The sequence below is a fragment of the Phascolarctos cinereus genome, unplaced genomic scaffold (genome assembly GCF_003287225.1).
Source record: "Phascolarctos cinereus isolate Bilbo 61053 unplaced genomic scaffold, phaCin_HiC Scaffold_1;HRSCAF=81, whole genome shotgun sequence".
Lineage (NCBI taxonomy): Eukaryota > Metazoa > Chordata > Mammalia > Diprotodontia > Phascolarctidae > Phascolarctos > Phascolarctos cinereus.
This window is the reverse complement of record NW_027555514.1, coordinates 131921754-131944837: the sequence shown is the minus strand read 5'-3', so window position 1 is coordinate 131944837 and position 23084 is coordinate 131921754. Positions and strand designations below refer to the sequence as shown.

Sequence of the window (23084 nt, the reverse complement as noted above, 5' to 3'; positions counted from 1 at the left end):
CATTGGATTGCAATAACAAAGATTGAACTGTCCTTAGTGTAAAGGTAGGTGAGGACACCCCAGTCTTGCTCTATCACTTGACTCCTGCTGTCAGCATAATTACATCACAGTGTTTCAAAGCTATGTCTGCAGCTATTTTTGAGAACAGATTCTTAAATCTTTCAGTTGCAGATTTCCTTGTCTTGTACTTAACTTCATTGCAATATTTTTTGCTCATTTGTTCAGTTTCTTGGGTATCATTTAACCAGAAAGTTACTGAAATAGCTTATAGAACAGATTATGCCTGAAATATACTAGTTAATATTAATAGAAATAGTATTGCTATTTTCAGGAATAACTTTGTAAATGGATTATTTTCCTTCTCTCCATCTTTTCCTATAAACTTACATTTGTGACATGAGTGGAATGGATTGGGGGTGCTTTCATAACTTATGACCCAGTAGTTGAAATGCTTGTATGTGTATATATCAGCTAAACAGTTCCTTTGGTTTAGATGGTATTTTTGATATTCTGCTGAAAATATGCGTTCATTGAATCATCAAAGTGGGTCTTTCAAACTTCAGCTTGAAAATTAACAAATTAAAAAAATATTCATAGACATCCTTTTGGTAGCACTAAAAGGTCATATATTTGTATCAAAAATGCTTCTTAGAAAATACAGAGGTATTTCTAAAGAAATTGTTGGTGTTGGTTGATCCTTGATTTTCCTTATAAAGTCGGCATAGCATAAAAAATTTAGTATGAAAAATTGATTTTAAAAGATTGATTGTGCCTTGATGGTACCCTGTTATTTAGTTAATATATGCTTTCTGTGCTACAGAAGATACAGTATATGCTATTTATTTCCAACAAAATATTCAAAAATAATTGCTGACAAAAGCCACTTTACAGAGGTACATCTGTAATATGAATGTTAATATTGTAGATAGTTATGCAGAAGTACCTATTGATGTATTTTGAGGATTCTCATGGAGTCCAGTGAAGGTTTTCATTTTTAAAAAGGAAGAAAGAGAAGCTTGCATAACCACTGAGTATACCTTTTCCTAAAGGGTTATGTGACATAAAAATTTGGCCTTTTCATGTCTGACTAAAGTCTCTAAAACATTACAAAGACAAGAAGAACAGGCCCTCCACATAAAAGGAATTTGTTATGTATGAGATGCATTTCCAGAGTCGTTTTCAAATTTCTTATTTTTTTTTAACAATTGATGTAATTTATAAGGAAAAACAATCCATTTTTGTAATGGGACCCAACTTAAGTCCAAATACTTTTCTGGTTAAGTATGTGACTGCTTGTATTATCTAAATAAGTTGGTTTGAATTGATGTACTCTAGTTTACTTAAAATAAGGCCAAATCTGTCATTAGAGTTTGAGATTAAAAAATGTTTTGAGGAAAATGTGTGTAGTAAGATGCATAAGGATTTTGTCATTCCTTGTTTACTTTCTCACACTTTTAACATGTTAATTTTGGAAAGGATATAAATTGCTATCCTTTAAAAGCCCTTAAAGTTTTTTTTCATCTACTAAGTCATAATTTCCTTTTTCTTTTTTCTTTTAAATAGTGCCTTATTACCCTGAGACATCTTTCCTAGAAAACCATATACAATTTACTTTTACACTTCAACAGTAGCCAGAAGACTCTGCATGATAAACTAGGAGATATCTTTATAGAAGTAGAAGATGGCTTCTCAGTAGTTCTAGAGAATAGTGTACTGGCAGTACTGTAGTATTATCATGTTACATTTCTTTTTTTAAAAATTTATTTATTCATTTATTTTGGTGAGGCAATTGGGGGTTAAGTGACTTACCCAGAGTCACACAAGCTGGTGAGTCTTACATATCTGAGGCCGGATTTGAACTCAAGTCCCTCCTGACAGGGCCAGTGCTCCATCCACTGTGCCACCCACCTGCCCCATCATGTTACATTTCTAATGCTCCCCAGTAGTGATATATGCTCCTCATAGTGATATAGCAGCAAACATTGAATCAAAATCGAAGGACCTGTATTCCAATCCTGATCCTTTTAATTACTTACCTATGAGACTTTGACCACGTCCAAATTTTTGTTCTTTTTTCTGAAAAATGAGGGAGTTAATTTCCTAAACATTTTCCTGAATGTGTCTGTTGGTGATTTATGTATTCGTGAGAGGGAGGGCTCAGGGTTTATGGGGAAAATTTTTTACTGCTAATTTTTTTTTACTGTGATTCTTTTTTAATGTCTGAAATAATCATGTCTTCTGGTTGAACAGTATAAGGGTAAAGGCTGATTGACATACTCATTCAAGCTCCACTTAAAATAAGTGAGAAGATGCCAGACATTAAAAACAAGGGGTTAGGACTACTGATCTTTACATTTCCTTCAAATAAAAAATTACATAATCTTATTGTAACTCCTCCATAATTATTTTAGACTAGTTTGGGTGGTTTTTTCACTCTCTTTCTATAACGCTAATGCTTATCCCAGTACTTGCCACATAATAGGCATTTAATAAACTTTTATTGACCTAAAAATAATCATTTTGATGTGAAGAATTTTATATACATTTATTGCAAATAAGCTTTAGCACAAAAGTCTTTAATATCTTTTTAAAGATCCCCTTGTAAAATGTTTTCTAATCCTAGCATTTTAAAAAATCAGATGTTAATTCTCTGTATTCTATGTATTTTAAAATCTTACTTGAAGATGTGTAGGTATGGGATGAGTCTTCCAAACATTTTAGAAAGCCTTTATCATTGCATCAGCTTATTTGGTTTTGCTGTTCTAACTTTGTATTTTCTTTTAATATTTGATAGATTTTGTTTGGATACAGCAGGCAGTTCTCAGTGTACATGCAAAATAAAAGAGTTCATCATTTGTTAACAGAAAAGAGAGGTGTTTCCAAGGTTGTGCTGCGGCCTGCTTGAAACAGCTTGTTACATTTTCAATGTGAGCATTTATGCCTCAGAAATCAACAAATGCTACAAATCAGGGCTTGACTTATTGTTTTATTGATTATCTAGACTTAAGAAAGTTATTGAGAAGATGTTATCATTGGATATTAGACTTAAGTGTGCCATATGTATGTTTTTCCCCCAGAAGCCAGTTGTTAAGGATTTACTAGCACACAACTGGGTATATCCTTTAACTTAGGATTTATGATATTGACATTGACCTTTTTATTTGACCATACTTTTAAAATCAGGAAGACCTGGGTTCAAGTGTCACTACTGATATTTATTTGGTTATATAACTGGGCAAGTCTTTTAATCTCTTAATACTCTATGCAGATCACAAAAACTGTAAGTTGAAGAGAAGGTACTAACCTACATTGTTATGAGGAATTTCCTCCTTTCTACAGATTTCCATTTTCCAGTAAAATCACAAGTCCAGTTCCTGTCCTTTTGTTGACTTTATTTATGTTTTTATATTTGTTATGTGCATTGTTCTTTTGACTTTTATCTTTATTATGCATTAGACTGTACTTCATACAAGTCTTTCCAGGTTGCTCCAAATTTCTCACATTCTCAGTTTCTTAGAACCCAATAATATTTCATTATATTTTTGTGTCATAATTTCTTCATCCATTTCCCAATTACTGGGTGCAGTTTTGTTTGTAGCTTTTTAAAAAATCTCAAACAATACTCCAGTGAACATTTTTATAGATTCCTTTTTTGCTGTTGATAGTATCTTTGGGATATAGTCCCAGTAGTGGAATTTTTGGTTCAAAAGTTACAAAAAAATTTACTATTTTTGTATCACTTTATTTTTTATGTAATGTTTTTATCATAAGAGCATCCTTCCTTTCTACCTTCACCCTACATGTGCTCACAGAATTAATTTGCTAGAAGAAATAAGATGGATATAATTCTAAGATACAGTGTAATGCTCTATTATCTTAAAAATAGAACAATAAAAGCTGGTGAAAAAAAGGTTAGAAGTACAAATGCATAAGGAAAATGGCCAAAGGACTGTGTAGAAGAACTAAGGAAATAGATAGCATAACAATGTTGGGAAATGCAAAAAAAAAAAAAAGGGATAGGCAAGGTGATTCTAGGGAAAGATGATTCTAAAAATTAATTGAAGAAGGACAAATAGTTGCTACATATGATTGGGTGCACCTTCATCTGTTGGGTATGGAAGTTCCAAGAAATAAGGAAAAAAGAATGAAGATGATTAGCAAGAAACAAATGCCTAAGCTGATAATTGGGATAGTCTTCAGGCAACAAAATATTTTTGAGGTATGGAAGTAGTGATTAAAATGTAATCAATGTATATCAGCAAAGCTAAAGTAGTAACAATTTTCAAAAGAGGAACTTCAACTCCCACAAAAAGAAAAGGAAGGATTTTATACTAAATTTTATAAAATTGCAATTATTCTAATTTATCAGATTCTCTGATGATTTCTCCTTTACCCTCTGGGTGGGATGAAACTCTGGGTGCCTAGTGAATTGGTATTGGTCTGAAAGTTCCAAGCCAGAGCTGATCAGGACATGATAAGAATTTTTATCCAAGCCATTACAAAAAAAAAATAGATTGGAGAAACTACTCTTGGTAACTGACATACTTGTTCTTGAGAGATTGTGGTATAGTGAAAATGAAAGAGGTCTGCTACAGGTAAGGCAGCTTAAACTAATCACATTTATGGAGGTAGGTGCCTCCAGGTTTTCAGTAGAGCAAACACTAAGTTATATAATCTTATACTAAGCAGAAAAACATATCATATTGGTATGCGTTGAAACAGTTTATTCCTTTTCATGTATTTATTTCCTGTAACCTTTTTCCATATTGACCATAAAAGCAAAGTGCTGAGCACCTAGTATGTTCTTATTATATACTTGTTTATTGGTTAATTTAAAGTCTCTAATTTCCATACTTTCTCTTATGTGTTTCAATGTGCATTTATCTTCTTTATTGTAAATTTTAAATCTATAACCATTTAATTTTATGACACTGCATATGTATACAATTAAATAACCATGGAAATTGGCTAAAAAGCCTGGGAAATTTTTGTAATTTTATTAAGTCTTACTTTTGTAAAGAGACCTGTGACTGAACATCATTGGTACATTAATAGATTATATGCAATAGCAATATATTGCTTTTTTATTGCTATTTCAGAAGCAGCAGATTCTTGTATAGTTGTTACTAGCTACACCATCTTCTCTTTTTTTATCAAAAGAGGTTCATGCTATTGAATCATTACTCCAATATTTATCATTCTTATTGAAAATCACTAGACCTAAATCTGTTGGTTTCTCCCTAGATTGAAAACATCTGAACTTAGAAAGCACAGTATTTCCTAAGACATTTGTAAGTATTCATCATGGATATTGAAATTACAGTCAGGCTGTGTGTAGTGTGAGGAGTGATTAAAAAAAATCTTTAAACATATGGTAAGCGGGTGACCAATGCTATCCAGGTTTGAAGATGCTGAATGTTCGTATAACTTGTATTTGAAATTTTGATGTGTATTGCATTCGTTACTGAATATCAAGAATACATTTTTTTGCTCATACAGAGAGAGTTTAAAATGGGGTCTTTTGTAGAAGCATACGGTCTGTTTAGAATGATATAACAGATGCTGAATGTTCACATATCAAACAAAATGCCAGCTTTCTGTAGAAAAGAGGTGTCAAAAAGTTTCTTTGTACCTTTAACGCATGTGATTATGTAGTACAAAATGCAGAGTTTGTAAAATTTCTTGAATATACAGGCAAAAAAAATGAATAATTCAAAACAACTCATAAGTTCTACATTCTATTGTACCTTTTATAACGCAGGCAGAAGATAGCATTGTGCTCCCAGTAGAGCTGAATTTGCACAAGTTACACCTCTGAAAATGCCAGATGGTCTATGGTCTACTTTTGAGAGCTGTCACATATGTAAAGATTTGAAAAAAGAAAGACAGCTGAATGAGAGCAGTGGATCATTAAAGGGAGAGTGAGGGTCCCTAGGCATCACTTGTGTTTTAAGAAGCATTGTGTCATTCCCCATATTACCTTTTTTTTAAAGCTATACACAACCTTTATACAATAAGGTGAAAAATATTTCTATTTTAGACCAAATTATTGTGGCTTAATTTTCTGTCAGGTACTTTTGTTCTTTTTGCTAGAAAATAGTTATATGTTTCCTAATTGAATTCAAGAGCAATTTAACCACAAGATTCAATTCTCCTTTGTGAAAAATTATCAATAAAGCCAAAATAAATTTAAATGGAGATGACTAATACATTTGGGGGTTCATCCAGTTTTGATTTGACCTGTATGCCTTGTATGACTGGCAAAATCATTCAGCCAAAAAGTTGTGTGTTAAAATGCTGAAATGAAATACTTTTTGTTTTTAGTACTTAGGGGTTAGATAGACATTAATAATAAAATTTGCAAAAAAACCCCCATAATGAATTGAATATGAAACAAGAAAGAATTAAGACTGTCATTTTTTTTGAGGTTGCCCATTTGCAGACTCACTAATAGAAATAGATGCTGTTTTAAACTTATAAGTATGGTTTAGAGTATTTTAGTTGGTTTTGAAGATATAAATATGGTTTATGGTATTTTTGATGGTTTTGAAGATGTAAGTATGATTTATGGTATTTTTGATGGTTTTGAAGATGTAAGTATGGTTTAAGGTATTACTACAATGGCTTGACAAATTAAACTAATTTAGGTGGTTGGGGAAAGGTCAGATCTGTCAGTTTTAAGAACTTTATTTTTTAGGTATAGAATTATCTTCTGGTGTTCTTGTTTTTATCGTTGAGATTGTTTACTACTTAGGAATCTTTATTTAATTTGCCTGTAGCACATGTCAAGAAATTGTTTAGGAGCTTAGCTATCTTCTTAGAAGTGGACAGTGTGCATTCTTTGCACAGTTCTCTTCTATGAACTGCTATTACTGGTGAAAAGTGGGACCAAAATATTTTATTTGCCTTGAGCCCAAATGAGAAGGGTACTAGATTGGGTTTAACTGTCTCTAGCATTTTTTTTTTCAATACATATGCATTCCTAATGTTAGGCTCCTAGGAGTCAACAGGATGTTATTCTAGTCGATACGAGAGGTTATGTGAGCAGCAAATTAATCACCAAATTAAAGGAATGCACACTCATAAGAAACAGAATTCCTTCTACAGAAGCCTTGATTTTGCTTTATGGCTTTGAGAGGGCATGTATAATTGTCAGAAGAGCAAGTAATTTTTAAAAATATGAGACACTGTCAGAACAAAAATAAAGAGTTGTAATACTTTTATGTTACTGATATTGAATATTATTGCTAAAGTGAGTAACAAGTTTTTTAGATAATTGGATTCCTTGCTTTAGAAAGCAATTGATCATTGCTGCTAATAAAAATAGTCTGAAAAAACTTCTGGGTATCATCTTTCATTTGTCAACTGAAAAAATCATGAGGCATAAATTTCCTTGGAATTTACACTGTGCAAATAAACTTTTTTTTTTGTATAGTGAAAGCATTTATATTCAAGGATCACTTGGTATGTGTACAATAACTGAGACAAAATATGATGTTATAAAATTATTCCTTCACTTAAAATTAGGCCCTGTCTTGGATATTTATTATATTTTAGTTCATTCTTCACTGAAGTCCTATTTTGCTGCTTTATTGTGGCCTAGAAGATGAAAGCTATTTCATCAATAGTGTAAGCTCTGGCAGCTTTTACCAGTCTGGAAAGTCTTTAAGTATGCATCTATTGATAAAAGTCCATATCCATTTTCTGAGATTCAGCCTCACTAAATTCAGCAAAGCTCATTGCCAGGTTGACTGCAAGATGCTTAATTTTTTGGCTATAGCAGTGGGTAGGTGGCACAGTAGATAAGGTGCCAAGCCTGGCAGTGAGTCTTCCTAAGTTCAAATCTGGCTTCAAACACTTATTGTGTGACCCTAGGCAAGTCACTTAACCTTCTTTGCCTCAGTTCCTCATCTGTAAAATAAGCTGGAGAAGAAAATGGAAACCACTCCAGTATCTTTGCCGAGAAAACCTCAAATGGGGTCACGAAGAGTTAGACACGACTGAAAAATTACTAAACAGCAACAAACTTTTAAAGACTGTCTATCCATTGAGTCACCTAAGGACTGCAGTCTGCATTGGTGGTGAAAATATTTATCACAGATACTCTTGAAGACTTAAACTGAGTCTTGGTAAATCCCTGTTAATTACTGTTATTTCATTTATTTTTATTGTGAATTACTATGTTATTGCATTTTATATTATGCCATTTTAAAAAATGAAAATTTATACATTTTCAGTTCAGCAAACATTTATTAAGCATCTACTAGGTATAGAACACTGTGTTAGGTAGATAGGAAAATGTAAAATTTAAGTAAGGCATGGGGCCCTGATCTCATGAAGCTGATGGTCTAATAATAATTTACTGTCCAGATTTTAAAAGGAACATGATCTAATTTGTTCATTCCAAGGAAATCCTAGGATCATAGAGTCACAATGAGTAAAGACCTTTTGGATGACTTAGTAGTTCTGCCCCCTTAGTTTACAGATGACGAAATTGAGGGTTAAGTATTTTACACATCACAATGTAATATAATAATGATATAATAACACATGACATAAAAAACAGGCAGGATTTGAACTTGACTCCAGACTTGGCCATCACATGCTCCCTCAACTAAATTCAATTCAACAGAAATTTATTAAGTCCATGCTGCTCAGTCACGTCATTGTGACCCCATTTGGGGTTTTCTTGGCAAAGATAATGGAGTGGTTTGCCATTTCCTTCTCCAGATCATTTTACAGGAAACTGTAAGGCAAATTTATGGAGGAAACTGAGGCAAAGAGGATTAAGTGATTTGCCCAGGGTCATACTGCTTCTAAGTATCTGAGGTGCTGTATCCACTGTACCATTTAGCTGCTAGACACTGGGGATACAGAATCAAAAAAAACTAATAGCACCTGCCTTCAAGTAGCTTACATTCTACTGTCTTATCCATGGTTATTAGCATGAAAACAGAGAATTTAAGGAGGGAAATATTTATAAGATTTATCTTATAAATCTCTTTCATTCCACACGTCCAGCACATAATTTTTTCCAATAGGATATTTTAAAGTATGTTGTCTCTTTTTTAAGGCCTAGATTATTTCCTCCATGACTTATGTTGAAATATAGTTCCATGGTCGAAAACTTTCTATTATCAAAATTCAGCTTCCATATGGTTTTAAAAATTATTCCATTACTCATAGTTCTATCCTGTGTGTCATATTTGGCAGTCCTACCAGTCGACCAGTCAAGAAGTGTTTGTTAAATGCCTACTTTTCAAATATATCTTTGTGGATTTTGCTAGTCCTTTTCAATAATTTCTCTCCTCTGCCATTTGAAATATGTATTAGAAAACGTTGTTTCCTAACGTTAGATTTCTGCCACGTTAAAATTTTCTTCTTTTTTTTCATTTTAGCACAACCTCAACGCTTGCCTGAGCCCCAGACTTCAGCACAGGAACAAAGTGAGGAGGAAATGGGCAAGATAAAGAATGGTCATACAAATCTGAGAAATGGGAATGGAATCCACAATGGGGTTAGACATGTATCTATAGATAACCGAAAACTTTCTGCGCCTGTTTCACAAAAAATGCATAAAAAAATTCAGTCCAGCTTGTCTGTAAACAGTGACATGAGCAAGAAGAGTAAAGTAAGCGCTGTCTTTTCTCAAAAACCAGGCTCATCACCTGAAGGTAAGCTAAGTCCTGTGTAGATTTTTAAATTTTTGATACTAATTCCAGCTCATTCTTGTTAATAGCAGCAGAAGCAATTAAGCATAACTAAAGTCATCATAGAATTCTAGCAGGAAAGAAATTTAAAGATGATCTGGTCTAGTTACTCATTTTCCACCTAAAATGAAGTACAGAAGTTAATGTCAAAGCCAGGACCAGAACCCAACTGTCTTGATTCCTCTGCCCATGCTTTTCTAATTTTACTTGTTTTTCAGAGAAAAATAGAAATTAGGACAAAACACAAAGTAGCTTCCCCATAGGAAATCATGAAATATTTTAACAAAGTGACAATTGACTTCTTACTTTTAAACATTCATCATTTCTAGAGGTAAATGTTGAAAGTGAAGAGTAACTCCATAATCTAAAACTTTTAATAGCCTAAAACTTAAAATATTAGTGTAGTTTTAGGCTATTAAAGCTTAAAACTACCCTAAGACTTTTAGTACACCCTATATAAATGACTCCTGTTACTCTCACTATCACTTTAATTAATACATAACCACATATATTATTTAAATAACTTATATAGAATAGACACAGGAACTAGACTTGTGATTTTATTGGTACTGGAAGGGATCACTTCCCTTTACTAAAGCAGGTCAGTTATCTACTCTGCAACTTAGAGTCTTGGACAATTAGCTAGAAAACTGGGAGGTTAAGTGATTTCCCAGGGTTTATAGCCAATATGTGTCAGAGACAGTCTTTGAATCCCGATCTTGACTTTGAAGCTGGTTCTGTATTCACTACACCAAACTTCATCTATGTACCCACTTTATAATCAACTCTAAATCTTGCTAATTGTATGTTGTTTACTAGAATACCTCCGGGTATTCCCACTCAGATGCATTAGAATTACCAAATATTCCCCTAATCTTTCATTTCCACTGCCATGGCCAGTGGACTTAATTATCACCTGTTGAGTTCAGCTAATCCTAATTCCTCTTCATCTCTGCTGACTGCCTTCCCATTGTAGCTGTGCTTGCCCCAATCTTGTAGCAGGCCCAAAGTTCCTAGCTGAAGGCACTCGGGGTAGTTAGCTGGAGAAGACCTGGGGACAGGATAGTTGTCTTCAAGTATTTCGGAAGGTGTTATGTGGAAGGGAATTAGACTGTCTTTGCTTGGCCTCAGAGAGCAGAAATCCAAGAAATGAGGGTACGTTGGCAGAGAGGCAGATTTAGGTTGGCTATAAGGGAAAACTTTTTGTAACAGTTGGAGTTGTCCAGAATTAGCGGCTGCCGCAAAAGACTCCCCATCACTAGAGGTCTTGAAGTGTATGCTGTTTAATTATTTGTTGAAAATGGTGTAAATTGGATAATGTCCTATACAGGTACAAGTTGTACTAGATGACTTCTAACATCCTTTCCGTCTCTGAGATTCTGTAGATTTAACACTAGGACTTAATTTAAAAATCCTTAATTAATCATAAATAATATTAGATAACAACTTATTCCCTTTTACTAGTATAACTACTTTTGAAATATTTGTTGTTTTACCTACAAAAGTAGCTTTTTTTTTTCCAGACTGGGGACCCATATGGATCGTTGCTCATATGTATCCCTCTCTGGTATACCTTTGTCTTCTAGGCCTTCCTCTTCCTGTAGTGCTTGGTACTTTTTAGTTTAAGGTCTATATCAAATTACATTGGCTATCTACTCATTTCCTCTAACTTTCTTTTTCAACTTCTATTAAAACCTAAATAATTACTTCCTCTGTGATGCCTGTATAAAGCTGAGCACTCTTCATTTGTCAGGGTGGGTTTTACTCACAAATAGGAAATTGTGTTGAGAATTACCAGTAATGAACTGGAAGAAACTATATTACACTTTGCTTACCGGTGTTCTAAATTCAACTGAGTTAAAGTGTTAGGTTGATCAAATGATATGATAATAAGCTGTCTGCATAGTTCTAGGTCAGTGACATTACTTCCCAAACTAATTAGATTGGAAGGGACATGATTGGCACTTTAAAATGAGTTTGACATGTAAGATGTGTGGTCAACTCTGAAGCACAAGTAGGCTGTTAACTAAACTGACTCTCTGAGGGGTTGAGAATGCAATGCAATTTTATTTAGAAGACCTCTGTATTCTAGGTGATCAGGTGAAATAATGCTATGTCAAAGAGAAGTACTATATATGTGTTATTTAAGACACCTATCATTTCATTTTGTCTTTTTCCTTTTAATCTAGTCACTTTTTAAAAACATTTTTCTTTAATTCACTTGCCTTTCATGATAGCTTAAAAATCTACATTCTTTATAAAAAAGCAGGCTACTTAAAATTACTGAAGTATTTTAAGTATTTACAGTCTGTAATAGGGCTATAAATAGTACTTAATAAAAGTTTGTTGATTGATCAAAGACATCAAGTAGATCTTATTAGAATAAAAATGCAAATGAATACAGTACATTTACAGAACCAAAAAAAATTCTGCACATATTTGGAGGAGATAAGTGCCTTCAATTCTGTTCCTGACAGAGTAGTACTAGGAGGAATGATGAAACTGAGGAAACATTGCCCTTGATGGGTGGATTTCAACTAAGGTTAATTCATGATTTGATTCTTAGTTTGAGGTAATTTAATTCTTGGCAGTTCTTTTGGTAACTCTACCTGCGATTTTTATAGGCTGTTTTTTTCCCCCTTAACCTCAAACTCTGTGGAAAGGAGGTGTCTTTCCATTTCTCAGAAGGCCATTTATTATATTTAGTGAAGAAGAAGCAACGCTAATATATAAATACTGTCTATTACTACTACAGTCTAGTGTTAGTTTTGCTCTCAGACCTGATGGCTAACATTTTACAAACTCTAAATCAATTTAACAAAAGTAAATTAGACTTTGTCAAAGCCAGGGATTTCAGAAGTATATAATTTAGACCATTTGCTCTTCCCCCAAAAAATTTTTTTTACACATTTCTGTGAGGGCCTGTGAAATGTCCATGGATAAACTGTATATATATATATGGTTACTATCCTGAGGAAAATTTCCATTTTGCAAATAACCAGTTTTGGAAGCACTTTGCTAAAATTGAAGAGCACGTATTACACGCAGCAAGCATACCATTTAAAAAGATGGCAATCTTCACAGTCTAAAATGATTGGTTTTTGAAAGATGAAGAAATTAATTTTCACTGCTAAACATAATCTTAAAACATAAATATTCAGATTTTCTTTTTCAAATGGTAATGTGGAAATAAAATAGTATCAGAAACGGGACCTTCTTTTTTTTAAGATGAGAAAAATGGACATCAAAGGAAAGCAATTCAGGACCTTAAGTCTCACTAGTTACCAGAAGACTTAATATTATGTCATTTCAATATAAAATATAAGTAGATTAAAAATAAAAACAGCATTTACAATTTCTTCTGAAATTAAATTTCCTTATTCTCTCCCCTCCCCATTAAAATCATATACATTCACTTAAAATAGATTAAATGCTCTGCTGTGAGTTAGACAAAGAAGGCAGCTGTGATAAAGTGTAAGGAACTTGGTGTCAGTAATCCTGGTTTTAAGTATGAGTTATTCTGTTTGCCTGCTGTTTGATCTTGGGCCAGCCCCATATCTACCCCAGACCTTAATTTCTTCATCTATAAAGTGGAACAATAATGCTTTTATTGTCTTTATTGGATTATTTTGAGATACTGGAGTGGTTTGCCATTTCCTTCTCCAGCTAATTTTACATATGAGGAAACTGAGGCAAAGAGGGTTAAAACTCCAAACTTGCCCACAGTCACATAGCTAATAAGTGTCTGAGGCTGGCTTTGGACTCAGGTCTTCCCAAACTTCAGGCTTAGTGCTTTATCCACTGTACCACCTAGCTGAATAATTCATAACATCAGATAATTTTATAAAAGTATTTTTAGATTAAGTGTGGTGATTCATGCCTATAAATCTCTCTATGAGAGAATGTAAAGCTGGTGGATCTCTTGAGCTCAGGAGTTCTGAGGATATGCCAGTTAGGTGGCATTATTTCTGGCATTAACATGGTGACCCTTCCCCCAGGTTACCTAATGAGGTGTGACCTGGTCAAGACATACCGATTTTACTTTACTGGCATCTCTTGTACACTTCTCCTTTTCTCCTCTGAAACTGCTACCTGCTTAGTACAAGCCCTCATCATCTCACATTTAGACTATTACAATAGCCTGCTGGTGGTTCTGCCTGCCTTGAGGCTATCCATACTCCATAAACCCACTGGCTTCGTATCACCTCCAGCCTTAACCATAAAATCCTCTCTTTGGCATTCAGAATCTTCTTTTGCCTTTCTACCCATGTACTCTATGACCCAGGGACACTGTCCCCCTTGCTGTGTCTTACACAATCTATCTCCTGACTGGGCATTTTCACTGGTTGTCCCTCATGCCTGCAGTTCTCTTCTTCCCTGTCTCAGTCTCCTGGCTTTCTTCAAGTCTCAGCTAAAATCCCATCGTATGCAGGAAGCCTTTCAAAGTCTCCCTTAATCTAGTCCCTTCTGTCTGATAGTTGATGATCTCCAACTTATCTTGTCTATCTAGGTATTTTCTTGTTGTCTCCCCCATTAAACTGCGATCTCCTTGGGAGCAGGGACTATCCCTAAGTTCCATAAGAACTTATGCACAAGGGGTAAGAAATAGAACAGATTGATATGTAGGTGAGTTAATGTCACTCAGGCCCAAGAACAGTCTTAGATGAATCTCTGTTTGATATAGGCCAAACGATGGTTCATTAGAGTTAGGTTAGAAGGCATTAGTAATGCTATCAAGAAGTAATGAACTATGTGTATTCATAGATAGATAAACATAGAATAAGTTTAAATAGGATAGATTTGAGACTTACAAGTAAGTCATTAAGTTGAGTAGGCACTAATTTGGAGAAAACTTTAAAGTAAGATTTGTTTCTATAGTTTATCATTCAGTCAAGAAAATATTTTTGAGTGCTTACCCTTTATAGTTTAGAAAAACATTGTAGTAATCATTAATGACTTCAGGCTTTGACACCTTGTAGGCTTTCACCTTCCATTCTTAAACTGGCATAACATTACAGGTTGCCAATATCAAGGGAAATGGACCTCTTTAGTCATATTGCTTCATAAGTTCACCCTTTTAAAAGTTGTTTTCTTTTCTTTTATTGATTATATCTGAACTCAGATTGGGAAATTTACATTTTTTGACAGTTTTGAGACATTGACATCCCCCCATCCCTAAATTAGCTTTTTCTGTGCTTTGCTTTGCAGGGACTCTTGTCCCAAAGTCTCTGGTATATACTTAAGTTCTTTATCTAACTTTCAGTTCTAAAGTTGTATGCTTTCTAAGGAAGGTAAAATGATGTTGTCCACAGAATCCTGGATGATGAGCCAGCATTGATTTATATAGAACTTTAAGATCTGCAAAAACTTTGTATAAATATCACCTCATGCCACTCTCACAACTTTGGGAGGTGTGTTTTCCTGTTATCCCCATTTTATAGATAAGGCAACTGAGGCAGACTGAGTCTAAAGTCATAGAGCTATTAAATATCTGAGAGTAGAATGAAATTAAGTCCTCTTAATTCCACATCTGGCTTTTTATGTGCTAGGTGCTACCGGCTGCCTTAGAAGGCTAACTTATAAACCCAGTCCAGCTAATGGTTAGCTTTGTGATAACTGGAAAAGACCCTTACCCTCTGTGGGGCTTAATGTCCCCTCCTATCTAAAATGACTGGATTGACCTAGATAATCTATAAAGATCGCCGACCCTTATATGTAGGGGAGAGGGAAGTTTTGGATCTGTGGTTGGTTTAGGGAACTCTGGGTGAGGAAAATTCCCCTACCAACAACAACCTGTAGCCGTTTTTCAGGCCATAGTCTTAGAATTTCCTGGAGGTACTTAGAGGTAAAATAACTTATCCAGGATCATAAAGCCAGTGATGTATCAATAGGACTTGAACCCAGGTCATAGTGACTCCAAAGCCAGCCTCTTCCACTCTCTCTTTCTTATAGCCCTAAAATTTTATGACTTCATCACTGTAATGTTGTTTTTGTTGTTGTTGAGTTATTGCAGTTGTATCCTACTCTTCATGACCTCATTTGAGGTTTTCTTGGCAAAGATACTGGAGTATTTGCCATTACCTTCTCTAGCTTATTTTACAGATGAGGAACTGAGGCAAAGAGGGTTAAGTGACTTGCCCAAGGTCCCATAGTTAGTAAGTGTCTGAGCCTGGATTTGGGCTTATGAAGATGAGTCTTCCAGACTCCAAGCCTGGCATTCTATCCACTGTGCCACCTAACTGCCTATTGTTGTAATAAATAACTTTTAAAAACTGTTTAATAATTATAGTTGATATTTGCATAAGGCATTATGGTTTATAAAGCACTTGTATACATCATCTCATCTGATTCATATGACAACATTGTAAGGAGTAGGTGCAGGTATTATTATACCTGTTTTACAGGTGGGAGAACAGAGGCTCTGAGATTAAACACCTTGCCCAGGGTCACACAGTGACAGAACTAAAACTGGAAGTCATATGTTATATTACTGTTGAGAAGGACCATAAAATCTCCTAACTCTGTGGGGGAACAGTAGAACCTCATTATCAATCTAAATCTAAATCAATCTAAATAAATTTCTTAATCTAAATTTAATTTTAAAAATTAGATTGACAGTGGACCAAACACTTTGATTCATTGATTCATTCAACAAGTGTTTATTAAACACTGTTTCTAGGCACTGGTGATATAATGACAAAAATGAAAGGATTCCTGCCTTTTGGGAGATTATATTTTGTTGGGGGTGGAAACAACTTGTATGTAGATAAATACAAAAGATTTTGTATTTTATTTAAGCCTGTACAGTCCCTGGTGACATAAATTCAATATATGTTTCCACCAAAGTGTTAATCACTTTCATGTTTATTTTATAGCTATGTATCTCTCTCAGACATTCATTTCTTCCTGAAATTATTCTGTTTTCTTTTAAAATTCTTAATAATTTCTTTCTCTTATAAAGATAGATACATTTAATGAATTTACATTTTCAAAAAGGCTTTAATCAATTGTGCCTCCTGTTGAGATAGGTAAGCAGCATAAACCATTATAACCCAAAATGCTCCTTCCAATTTTCTTTAAAAACACTACTAGAAAATAAATGTATGCTCACACACATTAAAAAGTGCTGGTTTTGTGTTAAGTGCCTTAATAGAATTGGTTGGGGATAGGTATCTATGTGGGGAAACATTGTATGATTTATTTAAAGGTTATTAAATTATCATATTTCTCCTTGTTTTGCATAATTAAATATTTTCATACGTACTTTACTTTTCTGATTGCATCATTCAGGTGGAGAGTTTTAAGACTAAATGTTTAAGATTCTTGACCTTTTAAGTAATTATAGTATAATAATCTAGTATTCTGTAATATTCAAATTGCTTAGGGTTTTCATTATAGTCAAAGGGACTCTCCCTGCCAAATGGAACAGTGATAAATCCAAGTATGTTTTAGGCTGGCCAATTACCATCAAAGGTTTTTTGTGAAACTAAGTTTCAACAAAGTTATTCTCAGTAGCTATTTTATCTTTGGGTGGCATTTGCCATTATAGAAACGGCTCATATTTGATGTTTTAGGTCGAACATTTATGAAGACATATACACTTAAACATCTCATTGGACACAATTTCAGAGCTAGGGTGATGAGTACAGCAATATATAGAAGTCACAATGATCCTTCTCATTTTCATTTGTAAATCCTTGTTAAGTATAAAAATTCATGAATAATTTTGCAGCTTATTAAAAAACATCTTATTTTTACAGTGTAAGCTTCTTGAAAATTACGATGGTTTCATTTTTTTTGTCTTTGTATCCCCAGTGCCTGACATATAGTGGACTATTAACAGATGCTGGTTGGTTGATTGATTCAGCAATCCCATATTAACTTGGTCATATCTTTCTCAGTGCTCTTTCAGGAACATTATTATATAGTTATCAGTAACTTAGTTACACTTCTGTTAGCACCAAAATTCTCTCTGTAAAATGAAGCAAATATTACAGAAATTTTATTGACTCTACAGTCATGTACCTAGAAGGGCCATGATTCTCCAGGGATGAATTCTGTCATCTAGGAAACGCTCTGGTCACTTCCTGGCTATTTTGGCATTAGAATGTATGACATTGTGAGAGAAGTCTGGTTTTTAGGCCACTATGGAATTTCTGGATTATTTTCCACCCCTTAAATGGTATCTAGCTCTTGATAAATAGTTGTCATTTCTGGGAATGCCATGTGTAATTGGGGAAATTGGCACTGCTCTGGCAAATATTTGCATTTGTATATTTTCAACTTTTTCAGCACTCACACACTTTCAGTGTTCATTATACAGTCATGAGTTATATCAGAATGGATTGTACTGATAACAGCAGTTAGCTGCATCGTTTAGTTAACACATAGATCTTCTATCAGCCTATCCTAGGCTGTCTAGAGGAAATTCATTTTTGAGACATTATCCCTTCTTTCAAGGACTTCATGATCACGGAGTAAGAGAGGAGACTTTAGCTATGGAACTGCCACCCTAGGGCTTCCAGTAATTTGATGACTGGGGGATGCCCCATGTGATCCACTATATCCTGGCTGACTCCAGCTGTGCTTCACTTTATTCCAGGTCCATCTTCTTGCCATCTTTCTTGCTTTCTGACATGAACACCATCCTCCCTGCTCTTGCCTTACACCAGCCTCTATTCAGTCTTTAACCATGATTATAGGAATACTTCCATTGCTAGTGGAAAGGATGTATTGGTTTCTATCCATATGGCTCCACTCACCATCTCTATAGCATTTCAAAACCAAATACCCTTCCCTGGCCATCCCTCCCCAATGGTTGTAGTCTCTCCTATGAAAATATAGGTTTCTCAGATAGAGAAACAATCTTCAAGTATATATTTATCTCCCCAGCACTTAGCACAGAACTTGGTACATAGTAAGCATTTAATAAATGCTTTATCTTTCAAATATGAGGCAGATCATGATAAGTAGTATATTGTGTCATTGTATGATAAGAGATACTTTTTTTAAAAAGACATATTTTTAATCATTAATTCCTCAATGATCAAGGAAAATTTCATGTCATTTGAGTAAGGCATTGAAGGATGAGTATAAGATGAGGGAGATGGGGTAGAATATTCTAGGGTAAGGGAATGACATGCAGAGGGTCATGGAGATGAACAAGCACGAAAGGTTAGTGAGGCTGCTAAGTAGTACAATGGATAGACCACTGGGCCTGGAGTCAGGAAGATCTCAGTTCAAATCTAGCCTCAGACACTTGTTGCTTATCCTTGGGCAAGTCACTTAACCTCTGTCTGCCCCAGTTTCCTCATTTATAAAATGAGAATAAGTAAGCATTAAATGATGATTGAATTTGGAGTCAGAAGAGGTCAGATCTTGCCTCTAACCTTTACTCCAGGTGTGAGTTTGAACATGCCACTTAACTTCTTTCTGTAGGACTCAGTGCCCTCATCTTTAAATTGAGAAGGCCCGATTAGGAAACATCTAAATTTGATCTCTGAATCAGTGATCCTATGCTCTCGATTCCTTGCCTCAGGTTCCTTCTCCTAATAACACTATTTCCAGAATAATGCAGATTGTAAAACTAAGTAAAATAACCAAAATACAGAATTGATATTTAGATTGTAGAGCTCTGGATTCTCATTTAACCTACAATTTTAGGTCTTCTTCGCAGAAGAGAATGGAATATAGCCACGGAGGATAAAAGGATGGTATAATCTGGTGGTGTAATCACAGCTTCCAGAAACAGATTTCCTATGACTTCTGACAGGAAATAGCTCTGAATTGCTCCACATACTTTGGTGGTTTTGGATTCTATCTTGTTTTGTTTTTCCCAAGCAGTGGGCCTTTCATTCTGTGGCAGTAAACTGATACGGGAGAAAGGTCTTGCACTATTGCTTTCTGAAGTAATATGTGTTGGGCCTTTGGAAAACAGTAGTTTAATAAATCTCATTCTACTGCCAACACATAAATGGAACACAAGCATTACACTGGGTGGAACTTATTTTTAAAGAGCACAGACTATCAAGAACTTATCCATATCTGATGGAGAGGAAAAGTGTTCGTTTTAAAAATGAGAATTTTCAACTACTTTGTGAAAATGATTACATTTTCCACAGTAGCATAAACCCATTAAAGTGAAAGTTGTAAAATTTATGGAGAAAAGAGTTTAAATGGACTTTGATGGAATGCAAATAAAAGTGCAAACTACCATAGAACCTTTAACGACGACCTTGTTGCCATCTATTGATGTGTAATTTTGAGATAGCCTTGTTGAAGGAAGTACAAAAGGTAGTTTTGTTTTTCTAATGGTTTCTGATGGTTGATATAATGTTACCACTTCAGCATATTTCACTGGGTGTTTTTTAGGACCATGAGTTAAGCCTTTATTTTGTGATCTGAAAATAATTCTCCACATGGGCTTTTTTTTTATCAACCCATTGGAAATTAGAAAAGTGCCAAGGCCTAGGCAGTTTTCCATCCCTCCTCACAATTCGTGTTTTAGAGGTTTTTGGTAGATAATGATTAGTTTTTCTTCGACACCACAATCCCTTACCCTCACAATTCTAACAATTGTATATCTTGTACATTTGAGGGAGAGGTTCTGTGGGTGAAAGCTGTCTTATGGAGGCACAGCTCTTTTTGTAAATGAAAGTTCCAAGTAGAGAATCTTTCTGTTGGTGGGTGTGGAGGAAATAGAACAATGGTGGACCTGCTGGGTTGGTCCTGAAAGAGGAGAAAGGATTTCCCAAGGGAGAAAAGAAAGAATCTCTCTAGTCTCTGATGTAGAAACAAGTCAGATAAACAGGACCAAACTAAGCAGGTTGTTGGGAGGAAGGGACAATAGCTTATAAACTCATAGAAGTATAAGATGTTGAGTCCTTTCACTCGTATCTGACTCACTGTGACCCCATTTAGGGTTTCCTTGGCAAAGATACTGTACTGGTTTGGCATTTCCTTCTCCAGCTCCTTTCACAGATGAGGAAGTGGCTTGCCCAGGATCACAGAGCTAGTAAATGTAGGAGGCAGAATTTGAACTCAGGTTTTCCCAACTCCAGGGCTGGTGCTTTATCCATAGCGCCACCTACCTGCCCCTAAGGAACTGGAAAGTTCATCTAATCCATCCTCCTCATCATAGTAGTGAGAAAACAGAAAACCCCCTCTCCCCATCCCAGACTCTCTACTTCTTTCTTATGCTTTACATATCTGGGAACGTGATTAAGTCGATACTGTCATTGCTTTTGGAAAGGGTATGCCAGTCTAATACCTCTTTTACCACTATAATTTTTTTTCAATCAGCAAAAATCTACCTTTTCTCCCTCCCACTGACTCTTCACAAAAAAACAAAACATGTAGTCAAGCAAAACAAATTTCTGCATTGACCACATCCAAAAAACATATCTTTCTTTTGTATTCTTGAGTCCATCATCTATCAGGAAGTATGGGTAGCATATTTCATCATGAATCTTCTAGAACAGTGTTGGCCATTATGCTAATCAGAGTTCTTGAGTTTTTCAGACATGTTTGTCTTTACAGTCTAGTTGTCATTGTATAAATTGTTCTCTTCATTCTGCTCACCTTGTTCTGTGTTCATAAAAGTCTTCCTAGGTTTCTCTGAAACCATCCCCTTCATCATTTGGTATAGCACAATAGTAGAATGTAAGCTTCATAAGGGAGGATTATTTTAGGGTTTTTTTAATTTGTATCTCCAGTACTTAGTATCTTGTTTGGCAGATGATAAATGCTCAATAAATGTTTTTTTCACTTATGTATTCATTCATCATAATAAGAGTATTACACATTACTACTAATTTACTAATAATAGTATCTACTATCTACTAATAATTTACTTCTACTACTAAAACTATCTACTAGTAATAGTAATTGTATTATATTATACTTTACAGTCTATAAAGTGTTTTCTTCTAACGTGTTGAAGTAGATAGTGTATTATTACTGTAGTTTTAATGATGATGAAACAGATTTAGAAAGACGAAAGTTAGTCCACGGTCATGAGGCAAATAAGTGGCAGAGCTGGTTGGGACTCATGCCCTAGTCAACTTTCTAAAAGTTCAGTGCATGCAAGTTAGCCTATTCTAGACACTTAGGAAAAAAGAAAAATTTAAGTGATTGCTAAATGTGGGATATGAGAATGTCCCATGGATCTGTGCTTGACCCTGTGCTGTTTAACATGTTTATAAATATATATTAATCTATATTTGTGTATATTTACATAGATATTATATAATATAATGACTTGTATTATAAGTACCTTGTAAGCTTAAAGGTAAAATGTATTATTGTTATTGATATCATTCCATAATGCTAAAAACTTTTGAGCCATTCAAGCAATTTGCAGCTCTTCTAGCTATGAATTAATGTGCCTCTCTTCCCATAGCCCTGTCTAAGTGTGAGTGTGAGGTGGTAATTCAGAGTTTTAATTTGCATATCCTCTGATTATTTGTGGTTTTGAACATTTTTACATAGTTTTTAGTTCTGATTTTTTCTTTTGAAAATTGCTTCTCCCCTTGGATCACCTCTCTAGTGATCAATGTTTCTTATATAAGACACTCTGTATGTGTATATATGCATATATATGTATATGTGTCTATACATGTATATAAAATCTTAAATGATCCTTATTTATATGTCAAGTCCCTATAGATTTTGGATGTCAGATATCAGAACTATGTAATAGAAAGTAAGCATGGTACACTGGAAAGAGTACTAGATTTGAAGTCAGGAGACCAGGATTTGAACCTTATCATTTGCCATTTGAGGTTTGTGTGATATTGGACAAATCATTTAGTCTTTCTGCTCCTTAGCTTCTTCATCTGTAAAATGAAGAAACTGAGAATTATATTTTCTGTGGTCCCTTCCAACTTTAAAGTTATGATCTTATAATTCCCCCCATTCACAACTTTCCTTCTAATTTTAGCTGCATTGCTTTTATTTATTCAAAGGTTTTAAAATTTTAGATCACTAAAATTCTGTTTAAATTTTGTAGTCATTTCTATCCTCTCTTATTCTCCCATATTTTTGAATAATATTGTTTTACATAGCCTTCCAATTTTTTTAATGATATGACTGGAAAATATTTGAAAGCCCAGTGCTTGCTTTTTCTATTATTTCTGGTACTTATGTCAGCTTATTTCTCCTTTCTTTCCTCTGTACCATGACCATTATTAATGGTAGGGGAAGAGATTATGGAGAAAGAAAGACAACTGCCCTTGAAATGAAGTTATTACTTCCTTGAGGTCATTTCTTTTTTTTTTTTAAATCCACTTAAGTCATCCAAACATGGAAAAAATTCTTTCACACTTGACTTACTCTATTATTTTTTCTGAAAATGTTTGTATGTGACTCAAATGA

The 23084-nt window shown here is 34.4% G+C and overlaps 1 protein-coding gene across 2 annotated transcripts in view; it reads left to right on the top strand.

The window, feature by feature from the left end:
* The window catches only part of MDFIC (MyoD family inhibitor domain containing), a 113616-nt gene that overhangs the window by 55172 nt on the left and 35360 nt on the right, over positions 1–23084 (top strand). For both annotated transcript variants that reach the window (XM_020984657.2, XM_078154181.1), the window contains exon 4: positions 9399–9674. In XM_020984657.2, the coding sequence (XP_020840316.1) occupies positions 9399–9674 (276 nt within the window). The remainder of the gene's footprint in view (positions 1–9398; positions 9675–23084) is intronic.